The 19,940-nt window shown below is 30.9% G+C and overlaps 1 protein-coding gene and 1 long non-coding RNA gene across 2 annotated transcripts in view; one reads left to right on the top strand and one right to left on the bottom strand.

The window, feature by feature from the left end:
• The first annotated feature begins 759 nt into the window (after nt 1–759).
• Nucleotides 760–2,347, top strand: LOC134230805 (uncharacterized). Its single transcript, XR_009984423.1, has 3 exons — nt 760–1,003; nt 1,636–1,706; nt 2,147–2,347. It is a non-coding gene; the product is annotated as an uncharacterized LOC134230805 (long non-coding RNA).
• Nucleotides 2,348–7,532: 5,185 nt separating this feature from the next.
• LOC134230823 (serine/threonine-protein phosphatase 4 regulatory subunit 4-like) overlaps nt 7,533–19,940 on the bottom strand; it is a 41,551-nt gene continuing 29,143 nt past the window's right edge. The window contains exons 17-29 of the mRNA XM_062712680.1: nt 19,391–19,725; nt 19,130–19,207; nt 18,804–18,930; nt 18,664–18,705; nt 18,155–18,187; nt 16,857–16,961; nt 16,721–16,735; nt 15,468–15,530; nt 14,856–15,023; nt 13,559–13,637; nt 12,519–12,583; nt 10,838–10,889; nt 7,533–9,960 (exon numbers count right to left, since the gene is read on the bottom strand). Of these exons, the coding sequence (XP_062568664.1) occupies nt 9,939–9,960; nt 10,838–10,889; nt 12,519–12,583; nt 13,559–13,637; nt 14,856–15,023; nt 15,468–15,530; nt 16,721–16,735; nt 16,857–16,961; nt 18,155–18,187; nt 18,664–18,705; nt 18,804–18,930; nt 19,130–19,207; nt 19,391–19,725 (1,184 nt within the window). The 3' untranslated portion in view covers nt 7,533–9,938. The remainder of the gene's footprint in view (nt 9,961–10,837; nt 10,890–12,518; nt 12,584–13,558; nt 13,638–14,855; nt 15,024–15,467; nt 15,531–16,720; nt 16,736–16,856; nt 16,962–18,154; nt 18,188–18,663; nt 18,706–18,803; nt 18,931–19,129; nt 19,208–19,390; nt 19,726–19,940) is intronic.

Genomic DNA, 19,940 nt, shown 5'->3' with positions numbered 1-19,940 from the left:
AATTTATGTTAGTAAAATTTTATTCATGTAAAGTTTTACTTTGTTTATCCCCCCCCCCTTTCCCTTCTAAAAAAAACTTTCACAATTTTTTTCTGTAATAATGCATTTATCAGACAAAATTAATAAAGAATGAATTCATTTTCTTTTCATTTTAAATCTTTTGGGCTTGGCTACTTCTTGAGTAAAATTAAAATAATTCCGTATTTGTCTCCGGGCCGGTTTTGTCTTTTATCGGATGAAAATGTACGTCAATTTTGACGTCACTGATGAAGCAGACGTGCTGATTGGAAAGGTAAGTGATCTCCAAACAATTTTTAAAAGACTTTTAATTCATATTGTTTAAATATCATTTCATTATAGTTACAGGTGCGTAAAAACTTTCTTTATACATGTAATACTCTTATCATGCATTGTGACTTGTCATGCATTTCGTAAACCTAACGATAGTGATCTGTAGGCCTAAGTAATTTTGGTGAAAAATGTTTCTGACTGAATGTAAGCACGGGCACTGGAAGTTAATGTAAATATATAGTATATATATGTATAAAAAAGACCCTTCTTTTTTTATACATACACATATATTATTTATATTAACTTCCAGTGCCCGTGAATGTAAGCGGTTACATGTTAGGCTAAAGGCATTACTATTTTTTATAATTTGTATACAGGTAAGTAATTCTGGATAAATCTGTTTCTGAATGAACGTAAACATTACATGTTAGGCTATTTTTCCTTTTCCTTTTGTTACGTACTGATATGAAAGTGAAAGTAGAAACCTTAAAACCATTGTGACTGTCAGTTGGTGTTTATGTATGTTGAGATGGCTGTCAAGTCGATTCTTTCATCAACTTAATAACAAGTGTTTGTTTTTATGGCCTATAGATGCATGCAGTAACTTGAGTTCAGTGTCACATTGCTGCGTCTAAAAAGCCCAAAGCTGATAAGACTGGCGATTGATCCTAAAGCTGATTTGACAGAAGATTGCATCTCCACAATATTAAAGGTAAAAATAAATACTAGTAAACATCTGTAATGACTCCTTCATGACAAAATATTTCTTGATACATTGTAATTTCTTTTTGTTCCTTTATAATTCTACATTTGTTATTTGCACGAATTCATAAATAATAAGTCCAACTCAATATACTACAATAATTTTATTCTATATTATAAAACATGCAGTTTTTATCCAGTGAACTTTTAAAATATGGAAAGTATGAATAGAATTTGCTGGCTTTAAAAGCTATGAAACTGGTACATGTACTGTAAATGACTTCAAGGGGGGAGGGGGGTATTGAATTTTTGAATTTCAGTTAAAAATTAATAATAACAGTGACACCCAACTTTCAAGGTATATATACAAGTACATGTGCATATGTGTTGATTGTTGAAAGTACATCAGCTAGCTAATCCATTGGATATTTACATCTATTATGTACCGGTATTCATTACCTGACATTTATTATTTTTCTCCAACACTAGAGAACATAGTTTCTGGTAAAATGTAAAATATTAATTAAGACTATTAAGAACCTACAAACATGTACTCTCTTTTTTTGTAGTTGTAGTTTTGTAGTTCAATTAAGTTTTAGTTATGCTTAGTAGATATCTACTGCATGAATATTTGTTTTACAGGTTCAATATACAGTCAGCCTCTCATAAGAATAAATCCCAAGATCCAAGACTTGCTTAAAAGCTTAATTAAGGTAACTACACACTGTTAAATAAACTTTGTTATATTCTTCCCAACAACGTTTGGGATATCCTGGAATCACACTGTCTGTTTTTCTGCCTGTCTACTTCTCTGTAGTATTTTTTGTCCAAAAATAAAATATTTGTGTCAGAATCTTCTTAATTTTTGGCAATATGAATTAGTAATACTGTTTGAACATTCCAAATTTAATTGTCAAAATCAAAAAAAAAATGCTTTTTATGACTTTATTCTGAAGCATATCTTCCAACAGTGTAATTGTCTTGCAAATTACATCATAGGATTCCACAAAACACCAAGTATAGCATATTTATCTCTTATCATATCTCTGTTGGTGAATTGGGCATACATTTGTTTGCTGAACTTTAATATTACTTGTAGAATTGATTTTGTAATTTAAGAATTGTTTTATTTTTACTTTTGAAATTTTTGTAGAGACCATTCTGTGCCACAAAGAAATTGTTCAGGAAAGGGAGAAATGGTGGATTTGCATTTTGGGTACAGTTCAAAGAGAGTTCAAAATGGTCAAGCTCATGGAATATCAGAGGGAGGACAACTGAAGAAAACTGAAAGATACAGAAGGAAAAAGAACAAGAAAATATATAAAATATTTATGAAATTGGGAGGATGTACACAATCTTGTCTGCATTTGACCTGTAAAGATTTAATTAATTCCCATTCATATTTGTATGCTGTGATATCAAATGACTTGATTTTTCATAAATTTACAATAGAGAATACATGACAAATGTTATATCTCATATTTCAATTTTGCTTTGGACACTTTCATGTCAAATCATATAAATTATAAAAAAGGACGGATTAATTATGTTATTCATTTTTACATGTATGCATGATTAACTATTTAATCATTCTGTGGAAATCTTATAATTGTACTCAACTTAGAATATGTAAAATATATGTATCGACAAATGCTAATGACTTGTTTGTATACTTTCCTGTTTAGAAGGTACACTGAAAAATAAGTTATTTCTCTTGATGAAAATAATTTATCAAAAAAGTTGTGTAAGCATTTTAAGATATTAATTTTCAAATATTTAACCCATGAAGATAGATCATTGGAATGTAATGGATTTTCATCTAAAGCAGAAATATCTGATTTTTAAATGTGTACAAGAATGTGTTTTTCCTTGTGATAAATATTGAAAGAGAACACATGTAACTATTTCATATGACTTACATATATGCTGCCCTTTTCATATGATTCACATATGTGGACAGACATGAAAAAAGCATAAAAATGATAATAAGTACAACAGTAATATTATACACGTATAATTCACATATAAAATATAACATATATAAAACACATGTTTAACACATGTTTCATATGTATAAATATACAGTGTGTTTATTTTTACACATGTTAAACACATGTGAAACATATGTTTAATGTGTGTAAAAATAAACACCCTATACATGTGTGCTCCTTTTATGTGTTTTACATGTGTAAAAAATATATGTTAAACGCATGTTTAACATATGTTTAACACATGTGGACATTTTTCCTGTGTACAGGAAGTCATGGAACTTATATACAGGGATGGGGGCCATTACTGAAACAATATACCGGTATAATTTTTAAAAAAATGATTTGTTACAGTGATCTGGAGTAATTAAAAACTTTTCTTTCACCCGAATGAGAAAGAAAGAAACTTCCCTCCTCCCTTCCGTTGAATTGTTAGGTGACTGGATTTTAAAAACGTGATTTTTTTTAGAAATACTATCCATTGTACAGAATTCATTTTCAAAGTTTTATTTTCAATGTAGTGTTTTAATGTGTCATAGTTCATCGATTATAAAGATTTTGGTTCTTATGACAACCCAATATACTGAGAGTATATAAAACTGTAAATAAATCATTATGTTTTTGTTAATTATTTGTTAATGATATTTGTGAAGTGATAATGTATTTCAATACTAGTAAATAAGGTAATAATATGACCTTTGAGACATGTTAAACCAAGATTATGTTTTACACCACAAAGAAAGCTTAATACTGTTCTTTTTAAAACAAAATTGATTTATTTCTATTTATTTAAAAAAAAAAGGATTCTAAAGAACTGTAGTGTATGAACTTTAAGTGTGCACTTTTGTTGAAAATTGTATGCTAGTATTTTGTGATTTAAGCGAAGCATTTAACAGTAAACGAAGCATTTAACAATGTGAATATTTCTCTATTGCCTGTAACTGCATGATGTTTGATTCTGAACATGATTTTTATCTTCTTAATAATACCCACCTGTACTTTGCCGTTTCACGTGCAATTAGATATATGTTTTTTCTTCTTTTATAAAGACTGCAAATCTCTCTCTCTCTCCCTCTCTCTCTCTCTCTCTCTCTCTCTCTCTCTCTCTCTCTCTCTCTCTCTCTCAACATTTTTTGTACAAAAATAAGAATTTGTAAGTATTTAAAGGGGCATGGACACAGTTTCAGCTAAAATTTATTTTTCCATTTTTACAAATATTAAACTAGGGTCTTTCTAATGATCATCAAAAATTGCAACGTCAATTGTCGAGATACAAGGCAGATTTAGAGCTGCAAACCTTTGTTATGTAAACAAGGTCTGTGTTATGTTTTTGTTTATGCAGGTTAATATACTAATATGTATTCGTTCAAAGTAGATAATTTCAAATTAAAGTTAATTTTAAATATGATTCGACAGTTACTGTTGATTTGCTGAATTTCATATTCTTATAAATATGATATTTTCTATATGTAAATTAAAACAAGGCACGAGCCTTGTTTACATTATGGAGAACTTTTAAGTTCTGTATCTTGTTTTGTTAATCTATTAATAAGCAAAAAATTGAAATCAACAAATGATGTTCAATTTTTTGCTAATCAATAGATGATGCCTTAGGTAAGAATTGTAAACATTGAAATTGGTTTTAAAAATTCAGTTGAAACTGTGTCCATGCCCCTTTAATGAACAAAAGTGACGTTCATTCTCTTATGCTGAGTAAGTTAACAATCAGTAGGAATCGTGAAGAGGGCAAAAGATTGGACCCCTGACCACACCAGAGGTGGGATTTGTCCTCTAAAGATGTATTTTCTACGGCATGGTGTGAAATGGTTGTCTCTAGGCGAAATAATTGCAAAACAGGAAGGAAATGAACAGCAATAAAAGAAGACAGAGTACAAATCCTGTTAGGAACAGGGCCAGTTTAGGTTGGTAGCATGTCTGGCTCTTTATTTCTGTACAGACACGATCGATCTTTTTCCCTTTGATTAATTGTAATAAATGTAACAGGGAAATCCTTGGTAATATTAATTATATGTAAAAACAAATAGGAGGAATCCTTATTATACTTCTAATTTTTTACAATGTAAAATCTATTGTAATCCATTCCTAGGTATTTGAGAATTACATGCAGTTAGAGTGGTGTTTACATATTCTTTTTTCTTACCATGACAAAGGCTAAGCTTTGAGATAATATAACGAATAAAAAGCTCGATTGGTTTCCGTTTGATATGGAAAGTGCAGAAGTTTATTATTTTGGCAATGCTCCCAAAGATACTTTTAATTTTATGTCTTCTATAATTACATCAACCTTTTGATTCAGGTCTGCCTATCATATTTATGTCTCAATAAAGATTTATAACGTTTCAGTCTTTTAAAGTGAGACAGGAGCTAATGCACTCTTCTGTACAAAGCTAAGGCACTGCTATTTTCGTCTATGGAAATTCTGACCCCATTGAACTACTTGAAAGAAATTTTAACGTGCATTGCTTATTGTTCCTTTAATAACAAAAATAAATGCTAAATGTGTCAAGGGAGGTGTTCCAAATTGAATATCATTTTGTTTGATGGAAAAAGGAAATAAAAGTCATGTTACATAAGTGTTTTTTTAAATAGAATGACTAGTTTGGGTATAAGAAATATCGAAAAGAAACGATTTCTCTTGTTTGTCAAATGAGTAAAAATTTACAGCAAAAGTTTAGTTTTAGGGGGAAAAAAATAACAAGCAGCTGATTAGTTATCCAACAAAAATTTAAGGGAATATTACATTAACAAGTAAAATACTTGATTGATTATGATGTTACCAGCATTTGGGTCATAGGTTTCAATTCCATTGCGGGATGTCGAGACCGGTCCATCGGATGAGATCGTACAAACCAATGTCCATTATCGCAGTAGCTTCTGGTACACACAATACAAAGGTCTCTTACTGCCCAAAGGTCAAAAATGCATTGAGTAAAGCTCTCCACCGGCGAGTGGTGGGTGTCTCAGTATGGGTGCAAAATTCTCGAAGGACAAACAAATATACAAAAAATAGATTTCCTCAATATATGGTTGAGTATTTATTGAAATATGTGGTCGAAATTTCACATTTCTTTTGTGATGGAGAGTTTTTAAGTCTTCATACCAGCTGCACTGAATGGAATATTTCTATACAAACTGAATCTTTAATTATCTACAAGGTATACTGGACTTTGCATCCCAAGGCTATTCTGATCAGTGAAGAGCATTTTTTAATATGGTAATATGGATTTTCCTTATTTTCTAAATGTAAGTGGGAAACAATGAGTCTCGATCTATCCCTGTACATAAATAATAAAATTATAATTAGGAATATATCATGTATATATTAAACTTTTAATTCACAAATCCTACAGTTTGTCTTTATATTGAAATTTCCATTGATTTCTCTTTTTTGTAAAATTCCAGTTATCAAAATTATAGTCACTAACTGACGGAAAACCTGACAACGCACCGGAAATTTGCTAATTCGAATGGTATGTAAATGTTATTTTTGTTGTCTAAATTCTTCTAACAAGGTTTATGCACTTTTCTGTCAATAATTACAATTTCCTTGTAATTAACAAACACCGATATCCCCAGCTGGTGTTGTCATAAAATGGTACGGTCACGTGACCTTCCAGTCTCCCGTTACTTATAGCAACCAGACCGTGTGTCTTCGTGTTTGGAACAAACATCACCAGAATAAATTATTTAAAGATGCCGCGTTCTTGAACTTGTGCGGAGACATTCCAAACCATCAATTATCTATGTACATTTGTCAAAGATGACAGTTTATTGTCCAATAAAAAAGATATTGAGCATTTGGAATATTACAAGTCATTGCCGCTGATTTCATTAACCCTTGCCTTTTTAATTAAAAATCAGTCCTGATTGGATTTATATAAACAATTTTCAATGCTTTATAATGTATACTGACTGCTGAAAAGGTCTTTTTTGTAATGTTGGTACAAGTGTCTATATTTTATCTTTCAGAAGTGGTTGCTTGACACAGGTGTTGGGTGTAGTCTTTGCAGAACACGATTGATGTGGAGATGTTCATCAGAACAAGTCTTAATTACTTCTGCTTTAACCTGATCAATGTTTAATTAGGAAACAAGAGCTGAATATGATCACAAGGATCCCCAGCGTGGACTCACAAGGAGTTACACACCTAATTACCACCTGCATGAACAGATCCCGAACTTTATAGTCATATGGAAAGATTTTACAGCCAATTTACCAAATTTTGTGAATTACAAATAATTCACATGCATATAAAAGTGTTCATTTCAGGTGGGAACTATTACAAAAGATAACAATCACTTTCAAAGTCAAACAGCCTGAAAATTTAAATTTAATTAAGGATTATAATGTCATATGCTACATTTGACACAAAGTACAAAATGTCAATTTTTTTGCATATTGAAGTGCACAACAATCTTCCAAAGATCCAGTGCATTATTTCATGGATTTTTCTTCTAATCATTTTATTTTAAATAAGCTAACTTTTTGGCAAACTTCATTCCTGGACACAGAAAATGAAAACAAAAGTCGATCAGTTGAGTCATTTAATAATATTGCATTGTAATGTGATGATATCAGTATAACCACAAGGTCTGAAGCACCTATGTCTTCTCCACAAATAATGCAACAGAAATCACAGCTGAATCTGGTGTATAAATTCTACCAGCTCTATCAAAATTTAACCAGATAAGTAATACAGAGGAAATTCTAGTGGTTCATTTCTTAATTTCAAAATATTAATATTTTGAACTAGTTTAACTGCAAGTACATTTTACAACAGTAAAGAAACAGTTCTATAAGTGATTTAATTTGTACAATACCAGCAGTTCTACACAGACATTGACTACAACAAGGTTTTAGTCAATTGCAAATTATCAACGTCAAAAACAGGAAATACAACTTTGATGAAAATGTGTCATGGTCTGTTTATCACATGTTGTCAAGGAAAGAAACAGTAAAATTATTTTGCATTATTTTTCTTCAAAATTATAATTTTATCAAAAGTAAAAAAAGACCTTGCCATGACCCAAAGGATTATACAATCATGTAACTTAATTCTTTAAAATTATTTTATGTACGGCAAGACTATTGAAGGAAAATCCTGAATTCAAAATTTATTACTAGCATAATTTCAAAAATAAAAATCAACAAACCCAATTAACAAGGAAAATTTGACATCAGATAGTCTGCTTGTCTACCACTTTTACATACTTTCCCTTAAAAAGTCAAAACATTTTATTTTTGCTAAAGGGAGGCAATTCAATGATTCTTTGTAACTTTTACTTCCTGTTGACCTTTGAACTATCAGTGCTTTTGATAAAACATTGTAACATGATTGGTACTAATTAAAACTTGGAACAATCTCTTCAGGTTTTTATTGCATCAGATGTAACTAAAGCACTGCATAAACACAGACCTTGTTCATATGAAAGAATGTCCGAGGTATGCATTAGCTATAAATATATATAGATTAAATTGTTTAACAGTGAATTGTTACATGTATAAAAATGTATAACAAGACCTTTTTTCTACTAGCTGTCCATAGTGCAATTTTTATTTTCAAAATACTGTAGTGTTAGCAAAAGAAGAGAGTATCTATAGTACTAAAATTAAATGTGGGTGCCAGGGTATAAATTAATATATGGGCTTCTAAAGTGAGCTATTGTACCATATCATAACTTTCTTTTAAAGAATTAAAAATGATCTCAACTTTAAAGAGTAAAAATATTTAAAATTTCATACACAACAGGCACATCTAGGTTTCTTAATCAACAAAAATAAACTCCCTTTCATTATATAACACAGTCTTTCAACATGTAACACTAGAAAAAAAAATACTGTGTAAAACACACACATACACATGGAATTATGTCTGCTTCATTTCCAATTGCACAAAATTTTTCATTCAACAATAACACTAATACATCAACATTACTAAACATTCACCTCTCAACACTGTTTAAAACAATCAAATTGTGGTACAGAAAAATCTTCAGAATAATGGAATGAAAATTTGGAGAATTAATTTTTTTTAATGCATTTTTACAATCTAGCTCTACTAAAAAATAAATTTAAACTTCATTTTCATGTAACAAAACAATATGGTTTTTGTAACTATCTCTGCCATTTACTTTACATTAATTATATTACATATAAATTAATTAATTCTTTATACATGTATTTCTGGATTTATAACTTTCATCTAATGATTGCACCCAGAAAACCTGCTGATACATGTAGCAACATACATGGAGACAAATAACCTACATAGTAATTTTATATGATTGCAATATTATATCTTCACTGAAATTTACTAAAATTTTCAACAATCTAGGCACTTTTGTCAATTTTAATTAGCTTTAAATTACTGGAATGACTCAGTTTTGTACCTGAATATCAGCCATTTCAAAGTTCATCTATGTTCCATTTATTTCAACTGATACAGCCCTAGTGTCTTCAAAAAAAATCCTGCAACAGTTTTTCAGTACAAAATCAACATGAATACATCACAGGATTTTGATTTATACTTGTGATCATTTTTTGCTAATATGACTATAAATTATGAAAATAACAAAAAAAAAAAGAATGGAATGTTTTCCAGTCTTGCACATCTTGGATGACATATACGTGTACTTATACCGCCAGGCACTTTTCAAGTGGTGCTTGTCCATCATAATGATTTGCCACCATCATCAGCTAACAGTAATGATTTCAATGGCTGATGTCTCGATTTAGAAGCTGTCTTTATTCTAACTTTCTCCTTTTTATCAAAACAAAACCTGACAGTGTTTTTCAGCAGTATAGGCAATAAACTTAACAGGATCAATATAATACACAAATGTCAGGTGAAATCTGATTGGTTCTATCACAGTCACTATGGAAACAATACGTTTCCCATGATTCATCTTGATGCAGATGCTCCCATACTGCACCAGATTATCGTGATTTTTTCCTCTCTCTGTAAAATAAAAAAATTAGTTTGAATATTCTAAATACAGCTTGAACATGATTTTTATAATCAATATTAAACAATTAGGCCATAATAAAAATATTCCTAGATTCTCATCCCCGCCCGCCCCGATTTTAAACCCCCGCCTCGATTTTTTTTAATTTATGTTTTTCTTTGTCTTAATTCTGATCGGGATCGGTATTCATCTATCATACTTTCGTTTTATCCCGCGAATGTCAACATGATTTTGACAGCTGAAAAGATGGTAATTGCTGTAATACACGCGTATATATTTTAAATAAGGGTCATTGGTTTAAAAGATTGGTGATGATGTGAAGTAAGAGATAATGGAACCTTTACTATGACTTTTATTCTGGTATTGTAGATAAAATTACACCGATTGACTAGGTCAATAAGAAATCTGCAAAATTGAAAAAAATAAAAAATATAAAATAAAAGCCGCCCGCCCGCCCCGATTTTAAAAAAAATTCGGATGAGAATCTAGCAATTTATTTATTATGGCCTTATTGCTTTTATTTTTTTTTTAGGTCAATATGATAAATATATAGCCAAGGATTACAATATCACTAATTAAATAAACTTTAGTGGAATATGTCAAATATGAGTCAAAGTACAAGACTTAATTTTTCTTTGAGTTTGGATCAACTGCAATATCCTAAACAAATCCGTATCTCAAAGTTTAGTCAAAAGTCCTGTCATATAAGTTTGAGATTAATCAAGTTGATCTGTAGTGTATATAAATAATGCCCAATATTTTCGTTCTTCAAAGTATGTGATTTTTTTTTTAAATTCATCATAACCGAAAGGGAAAAAACAACTTTATAAATGCAAATAATTAAGAGTTCTGAAGAAACCTGACACCTACTTAATGGACGGAGTCAATGCACCATTACTGCCTTTTGCTTTTGGAGTCACCTCTGTCAAAAAAAAAAAATCAGGAACATCCCATAAATCAAAACGTCAAATAACATCAATACGTACATTAAATTACATTTGCAATCAATTACTCTTCTCAAAACAACAACTTGTGCCATAAAATCTGCATATCAATATGAATCAAATTATGTGGTATTATTTTTTTTTTCAAAGCTGAAACACTCATCTTGTTTTAATATTAATGAGAGGGGAATCCCCTTCTGATTTCACTATTGTGTAAATATTAAATAAAAAACAGCTAAAAAAAATTATGATTAACACATGTAATGCCGTAACCTTTGAACGTGATTTATGCTGAGGACAGAATCATTAATCATTTAATACAATGTTTTGAATTCTATCTGTGGGGAGCAGGACTATGATAATGGTGTCAGTAAATAAACCAAATTAAAACAACGGGATTCTAATTAAAACTCTCGTTATGTTAAGTATCAACTGGGGCAAATGACCAGGGCAGTGCAATGGAAGGAAGGACAAGTTAATAAGTTTAATCATTATGTCAAAAAAAAAATCCAAACTTCAACATCAAAAATCAAATCAAACCTTAATTAAAAAACAAGCTTTTTTAGTAGAAATCATCATCAATTTAAATTGAAATTGATTTAATTTGAATCAAATCAGACTTAGGAGCAATTCATCCATTATTTTCTGATAATGTTTTAAAAAATTTAACCTTAGTAATACAGATCCTGCATAAATAAGCTTCAAAATTTTGATGCCCAAGCAAGTCAAAAACAAAATACCAGAAGTTGTTTTACGTTAGTCAAGACAATTTGATTAATTAATTAATTACAAGTTTATTGCACACTTCTATGGTCTAAAGTGGCATATTATGCAAATGAGCTGATCCATAATGAAATATGTGTATGATATGCAGGAAGTAAAATTTTAACTACTGCATTGACATAAAATGTAAATTAAACAATTTGAGCATTTATATCAAGGTGTAAACACCATTTCGACATAATTTTCAATAAACTCATATATGGCAATAAATATCCTCTGAAACCAACAAAGTGCATTCTATCTAAACAGGGGAAAATTTTTATTTTATCCACCAATACAGCAATTTAATGCTCATGTGAAGTTACTTGTGATATAAATTGTGTTCATTATATTCATTTCAAGTTATGAGGAAGAGAGATGTTATAAGGTGCCAGTGCTTCTGGTGCGAGGGCATATGTACCATACAGTATGTTAAAATCACTCTTAATTTTTTAAAATATTCACACTTAAAAGTGAGTTTCAATTACAAACTATGTAAGTGCTTTATACACATAAATCTAGCTTTAAACAATATATAAATATATACACATAACTATATAAAAATATGTTTTCTATACAATTATTGCATAATTTTATATAATTTATATATCTTATATGAGCAGATGCTATAAATGAGCAATTGGTGAATACAATGAAATTTTGCAAGATGAATGCAATATAGTATGATAAACTCGAACTATTAACCAATTGAAACTCAATTTTCTAAAAATAAAAAAATGGCTTTAGGTCCTGCGGAAAACTGCAAAAAAGAAAAATAAAAAGCTGAAAAAGTCAGCTGCGCTACAAGCTAGCCAAGCCAACAGATTGAAAGCGTTTGTAACTACCGGTGCTAAGCTGACCCCCTATAGATCCTCTTCTGTGGGTAGAGATAGTGGGCACAGAGGCTCGTCTGAAACACCAACAAACACACAAATTGTGGAGCTACTAAAACATCAGACACACACACGCACTGGCAGTACAGGTGCAGGAGCTTTCTTATAAAATTAGGCTTCTACCCCCCCCCCCCCCCTCCCAACATTTTACATCCTGTTTTCTATTTTCCTTCATTAAATAATTTAACGTTCTTTATATCAGGGCAATGAATAAATATTACATGTAGGATGAATTTTAGGCTTGCATTAATTTTCACTTTCAAGCCCCATGCTTGTTAATGCACTGCAATTCTTATAGATACAAGTCTATATATTTATGAATTCTTGCACTGCATGATTACAAAATTTCTTGGCTCAAATCAGTCTTTTAATTTCAACATAGTCCATCTTGAAAGCAATAGTCATAGTTATGTTTAAAGATTATTTCTTGATTTTTTTTTTAACTCAGTGATACTGTAGCCTAACTTTATATTTGTATAGCAGCTCTTTTCAATTTCAAATTGATCATAATATAATCTCTAGCTTTAATTTACAATAATTACTATAGATAAAGTACAAAAAACTATAGTTTTAAGTCTCATAAAAGAGCTAGCATTTCCATCTATGGGAGACTTCATAGGGAGGTATATGTAATATCCAGGTGTCCTAAATGCTCCATTTTGAATGTTTAATAATTTTATATACTATTAGATATTTGAAAATTAGATTTCAGAGATAAAGAAACAGCTCTTGTTAAATATTAAAAAGTATGAGGAAGATTGAAATTTAAAATAAAAAAATGAAATATCCAGATATATGACCTGTTAAAATTTAAAAAAAGGATTTACGAAAAAAAATTACGAGGCGAGAGAATAAATCAAATCTCTCCTTTTAAGGCCATAGAATAGAGTCAGAAGACTTTAATACTTTCCTTGTGCTGTTTAGCCAAAAAACAACACAAAAGTTTAGAGGACACAGCGCACAATTACGACAGAAGATCTCTAGAAACTCACCTTAATCCCGCGCTCCCAGGGGCGGGGATCCCACTCCCACGAGTCTTACTCGTCTTGTTGGTGGTACTAGTGGTGGAGGCTAAAAAACAAAAATAAAGTGAATTCAAGTTAAGGTTCATTGATACACTGATAAGAAAGATAACTCTAAATGACATAAATGTCTTTTATTCCTTTATAAATTCACCAAGTTGAAATGTCTTTTTTTTTTTGCCCAACAAGCTATGCTTTCACTGTTTGAATTTTACTTATAAAATACATTTCTTTTGAAAAATCATTAAGGTTCAAGCAACATTTTATATGAGTGAGCAGAGGGCTTATGAACCTTTAAGTTTACAGATATTGTTTTCTTTCCTGGCAAACACAATAAAGAAACAGAAGAATCCAAAAAATTGTACAGTACTCTGAAATGTTAGGAAAAACATTTTTTTACCTTCTTTCTGAAAAGTAAATTTTATGCATAAAATAAAGAACAGCAAAAAAATCTGCATATTTCAACAACAAATAAAACCCCCACTTCCATTTAAATCACACAAAGTTACTAGTATGCAGGCATCAAAATACAACATAGATGTATACATGTATGTAAGATATGTTAAAATAGTAAAAAAAAAAATATGTTGAAAAAAGAGAGAAACATAATTTAGGAAGGATGACCATAATCCGAGTTTAATCTCTTCAACACATTCAGCAGTCTGTTTAGAATTAGTCTAAATGTCTGCTGGCTCTATAGAACATGCTCATTTAGCCCAGCTAAAAATATGATTCTAGAGAGGGGGGCAAAAAACAAGAATTCAACAATGCAAGTTTTCAGACTGATGCAACAGAATGAATCAAGACAGTAGAAAACTAGAATGATTAATTCAACGTTTAAAGATAAGCAGCAAAGTCTGTCCTCTTCGGAATTCATTCTCCTGGAAAATCAGGTCAGATACATGCTCTAAGCAAAAGAATCAAAATATCAATGCTTCAATACAGAATTATTAAAACACCTAGCTGTTAAACACTGTTTGTTAATACTGGCACCACAATGCATACAGTTACACCAAGCTCTGCAACACAACCCATTCAGCCACCATCAACATTTAACAAAGACAATACAACTATACAAAGATCATGTTTCAATGAAATATCTGAGAAGAAATGAAAAAGAAGAAGACCAAATTAATAGAACATGCCCACAATATATGACACAATGCCCCTTCACCAAAACAAATACCTCTAGCCTTCAAAAACACAAAAATTCATGCTGCACAACGCTGTACAATGCTTCACTTAATGCTTGATCTCCTGACCTCACCTTTGATGGGGATGAGGGAGGGAGAAGATGGCCGTCCCTGGTGGAGATTTGGGTTGGAGTTGTACAGAGGCAGTCGGGAGAGTTTAGGAGACGAGACTCCCTTTTTGTTTACGTTCGAGTCTCTTGATGGCAGTTTGGATGTGTTACTGTTCACCTGAGCTTTATTGCCTTCAAATGGGAATGGGATGAGAATTTATAAAAGTGGAATAAAATGCTGAAAAAAATATCTTCTGGTTGAACATGTGGGATATTGTATAGATAATGAGAAGGGAATTAGAAAGATAAGTGGATTTTAAAACAAGGCAGGACATTTTTTTTCTGGTAAACTGCTCCAGTATGAGACAAATCACATTACATACAAAGGAGTTTCCAATATAAAACAATTCGGCATTAGTAATCCATACAAAGGAGTTTCCAATATAAAACACTGGGGCATTAGTAAATCCATATGAATGGACAGAAATTATCCTTGGGATAAATTGACAGACACAGATGAAAACAAGATGAAAGTCAACAGAAATGGGGTCTGTAATATTATAAATGGAAAACGTAGACGGGACAGTCAATGAAATGCTACGACAGCCACGAAACGACACTGACAGACATACTGACCTGGCGTCTTCCCGGGGGAGGGGGATGATGATACGATCTTAGTCTTGGACAACTCCTTGCTATCTGTAGACCAAATTGAAAGGTAAGAAAGATATGTATATAGAGATTTATGTATAGAAACAGCACAACACCCAATTATTTAGGATGGCCTAGACCATTAACTCATCTCATGCATTAAAAGTCTTCAAAAACATCATGGCTTCCATATATTATAATTGGTCTTAGTGAAATTTACATCTTGTCATATGAATAGGTCTTAAATACATTTCTTTTTATAACTGTAAATACATAATTCAAAAAATCCCCAACATCTTAAAAACTAGCTAAACTATAAGAAATTAATATAAATATATTTCAACAAAAAATATTGCAGTATCTGTATTTATGACAGCATTAAAATTATAGAAAAACCTCCAAATCATAAAATTAAACCTGATAAGACATTTTGCATTTGACATGCTGCAAGAAAAAAGTACATAAATACTTTTAAAATTAAGGTAGAAAATGAATGTCAATCAGAAATCTTAAATGCATTAAGATACAAAATAAAGATTTAGGTCATAAAACACCCTGTTCTTTCTGTTGAGTTGGTCAGCAAGCTATATATCAAAAGTTAAAGTAAAGGAGGAAATTAAACTTAAGCTATGATATAAACAAAAATTAAAAATTACTAATGACTATGTGCATACAATTCTAAAAGTCATACATTTTGTATTGGGTATTTTTTTACCCCAATAGGAAAGACTCAGGAGTATATAATTTTTGGTCTGTCTATTTTACTCTTTGTCCACAATTTGTATTCTGTATGATAAAATCAGCATTTTTGATCTCTTGGCCTTGACATTTGAGTTTGACCTATTTTTTTAAAATGACCTTTGGTGACATAACTTCTAAACACTTGACAGCTGCATGATACAATGGTTTCCTTATTTCATAAGTAAATTTCTTATGACAAGACTTTTCTTTGGATACTTAAATATTAGTCCCTTAAGACCTTGACCTTAGAGTTTGATCTACTTTTGAAAAATTATAACCTTAGCGATTTGAATGCTATACAGGGACATCAGTGTTTCACATTGTGCTTCATGGTTTCCTAATGTATTTCATTATTAAATTTCTAACATGTCTAAGAAAAATCCTATATTTTCTCCTAACTGTTATAGAAAAAAAATAGAATCTATAAGCAAAAGCATTAGAGAGAAATAAATTGCATGCTCTCATTTTTTATCATGAAAAAAGCATGCTCTATTAACCTAGATCTTCAGAATCTACAAAAAATAATCACAAATATTACTTGTAATGCACAATTTGGTAAAAGGGGAGGCATCTGCTAGGTTTTTGTCAATGTTTCAGACGTGTTATGGGGATGCACATGCTTATTATTTTTACCTCGCCTTGGAATTTGAGAAATACAATTGATGGATTTAGATTTGACCAGTCTATTATTACTGGTTCCCGTCCCCTTTGTGTTGGGCGTGACTGGTTTATTCTCATCTTGAATAGAAATAAACATCAGATTGTTACACAAGGTCAGGTGTACTGGTACGGAATATCATGTGATTGAACAATATTAAATTATACCCATCACTTTAAAAAAATTCACATTGTGACTATTATCATCAAGAGAAAATGCTACATGCAAATGCATTATTGCACATTTCTAATTTAATAAAATCTATTAAAATTACAAGATTACTTTCAGTTCTATATCATTCTCATCATGCATTTTCATTGGTAAGCTGAAAATTGTCTTAAGATTAATCTTTTTGTGATGTATAACCCCCCTTCATTCATCATCATTAGATACATCTACATGTACTCCGCAATTCCAAATCTAATACAATGTACAGGCTATTTGTCTGTAAATTGTCTGCTCTGGATTAATTAAATGGCTTGATGTGGATTTAAAAGCAGACAGAAAAAAAATATTCATCAGGAAATTCAGAAGATTAATAGAAAACCTCAAACCGCTATTGATCAGAGATTTTCCAGATAATATAAGTCTAGGTTATATTACTTCCTTATTTTGCTACAGTTATAAAAACACATCAAAAGAAAAAAAAGAAACTGGAAAAAAACATTCTTTTGTGTAACTTACAAAGGGCAAACTCTATCTAATTTTGTTCTACTATTAAATCTATAAGTGGAAAACTAGGACATCCTAATTCTGTGAAGTACATAAATTACACACTATGCTATTTCAAAAATTGTCCTCAAACTTCTGTTTGGAAATCTTCATACAAAAAAAGTAACTGGTTATATGTCTGAATTCAACTATAGTGCAACTAAAAAAGGAAAATATCCCTATCAAAATCCTATTATATAAAGTTATCAAAATACATTAGATATTTTTAAAAAGTATACTAATTTTCTATAACAATTGCCTGAAAAAGTATATTGTGTATCAATTCATTTTATACATACATATAATAAAGTTCCCTCTCACCAAAGTGTTAACATACACAATCTAGATATGACCTCTCTCATATTAAAAGTAAAGTGCTTATAACAGTATATACCACAAATAAATTAAAAAACAAGTTTACACCAAAAGTAGAAAATTGCTCCTCTTGTGTCTATGAGAATAGATACATAGAATATGAACAAGTCAAAATGAGGCTTAAGATTTCCTGATATGCAAAAGCAGATATACAAATTCAGCAAGCCCCTGGAATTGATTTAATTACCTTCTGTTGCAATATGTGACGGATATAAAAACTCTGTCAAAAACACAAAACCTCATTACAAGAAGCTTTCTCTTAGAAAAAAAAAAAACAAAATGCAAGCAAAGCTTGTCTTCAATAAAATATTGCCAGTTTTCAAATGATAAGACAATTCATAGAAAAGAAAGAGTTCAAGTGCTTACCAAAAAAAACTGCATGCATATAGTGTGCAAGTGTGCCAAGGGAAAAAGGAAGTGACAATACATAAAATAATAAACAAGGGTCCAAAAACTTTTTGTATCAAACAAAATCAATCAAGGAGAAATAGGGAAGACTAATACTTTTTTTTACATGTTCACCTCTACTAAAACAATAGCTGTGCAAGAAAAGGATTCAATTACAAGTGCACATGTTCTTGAAAAAACCTCTTTGGATTTCGAAGGTAAATACAGGAATACTGATGATTAGTGCGAAATAGAGAAACATACAGCAGGTATACATAAGGAAAAACTAGGTCAAAAAAGGATTCTTACTCTTTGTAGTGGAATTTGAGCCCGATAAGCCAGCTCGAGAACCTGAAAACAGCATCAGTGTTTAAAATGCTGAAATAAAGTATACGCAGAAATGTCACATGATTATTAGCTAATTCCGCCCTGTTAGTCAGGGCCCGTACCTTTCCGTGGGGCAGGTATTTTACTGGAGGATCCGTTTTCCGAGCCCTTTTTAGCGGACACTAGATTGCGTTTGTCTCCCTTCTTCTTTTCCGCCGCTTCCTCCTCCTTCTTCAGTTCTCTCTCCTCCTACAGTGAAAACAAATCATTATATAGATACAGCAAATAAGCATAGGATGATGGGTGCTACACCTTAAAGGAATATTCTGTCTTAAATCTTTATAATCAATTGAATGCAATTTAGTGAATATATAGTTTTTACATGTAGACACAATTTCTTGGTGATTAGCATTTCTTTCTCTATCTCAGGCCCATGGCAATCACTTACATTCTCCAACAGTATTTTTTCTTCCTCCTCTTTCTTTTGATCTTCAAAATCTTGTTCAAAGAAGTTTCTTCTTGTCATCTAAAAGAATCAAACTAACATTTACTGATAATTCTAGGCTAGTGTCTAATTATCTTGTCTTGATCCTTCCAATATATTTGAAAACATGTTTCTTATAAATAACAGACGAAGAAAATGTTACTTTTATGAAAAAAGGCACTGAAATATGATTACACCTAAATCACTGTAAAAATCTTGACTTACAGATTGCATTGGAATGTGAATTTTGTCTAACTCCTCCACAGCATTTTGAATAGCATCAGACACGTCCTTGTCCTTTTCAGAAACTAATAATTTGCGAACACAAGCGTCTAATTGCTGTAAGAGTCCTCGGTCAGTTGGAAGGATTAGTAAACGTTTTAAGTCAGGTAAAATTGAACACAAACGTAGTCTTATATTTGGCACACTGTCAGTGTGTAATTCCAAAAGATATTCAAAGAAAGTTTCCTTGAAGAATTTCTTGGAGTACAGTTCTATCACAACACTACAGATGTCCACAAACACACTTCTAAGATAACACTTCCTGGCATGGCAAAAGTCTGAAAAAAAATCATCGGAAAAAAATCTATGTTAAGGTGATCAGCAAAATTTAAAAAAAAAAAAACAGCATTATAAAATGTCCATCTCTTCTCATTTTCTCTTTACTTTCAAGTAAAAATAATTGAATCGTTTAACTTTTCTAAAACCAAGACTTATAAAAGGAAAAAAAATGAAAAATACATGTTCATCATAGAATCATCATAAGAAAGAATTT

This window comes from Saccostrea cucullata, unplaced genomic scaffold, assembly GCF_032062105.1.
Source record: "Saccostrea cucullata isolate Sc308-1 unplaced genomic scaffold, CSIRO_AGI_Scuc_v1 ctg73, whole genome shotgun sequence".
Taxonomy (NCBI): Eukaryota; Metazoa; Mollusca; class Bivalvia; order Ostreida; family Ostreidae; genus Saccostrea; species Saccostrea cuccullata.
This window is presented reverse-complemented; position numbering and strand designations above follow the sequence as displayed.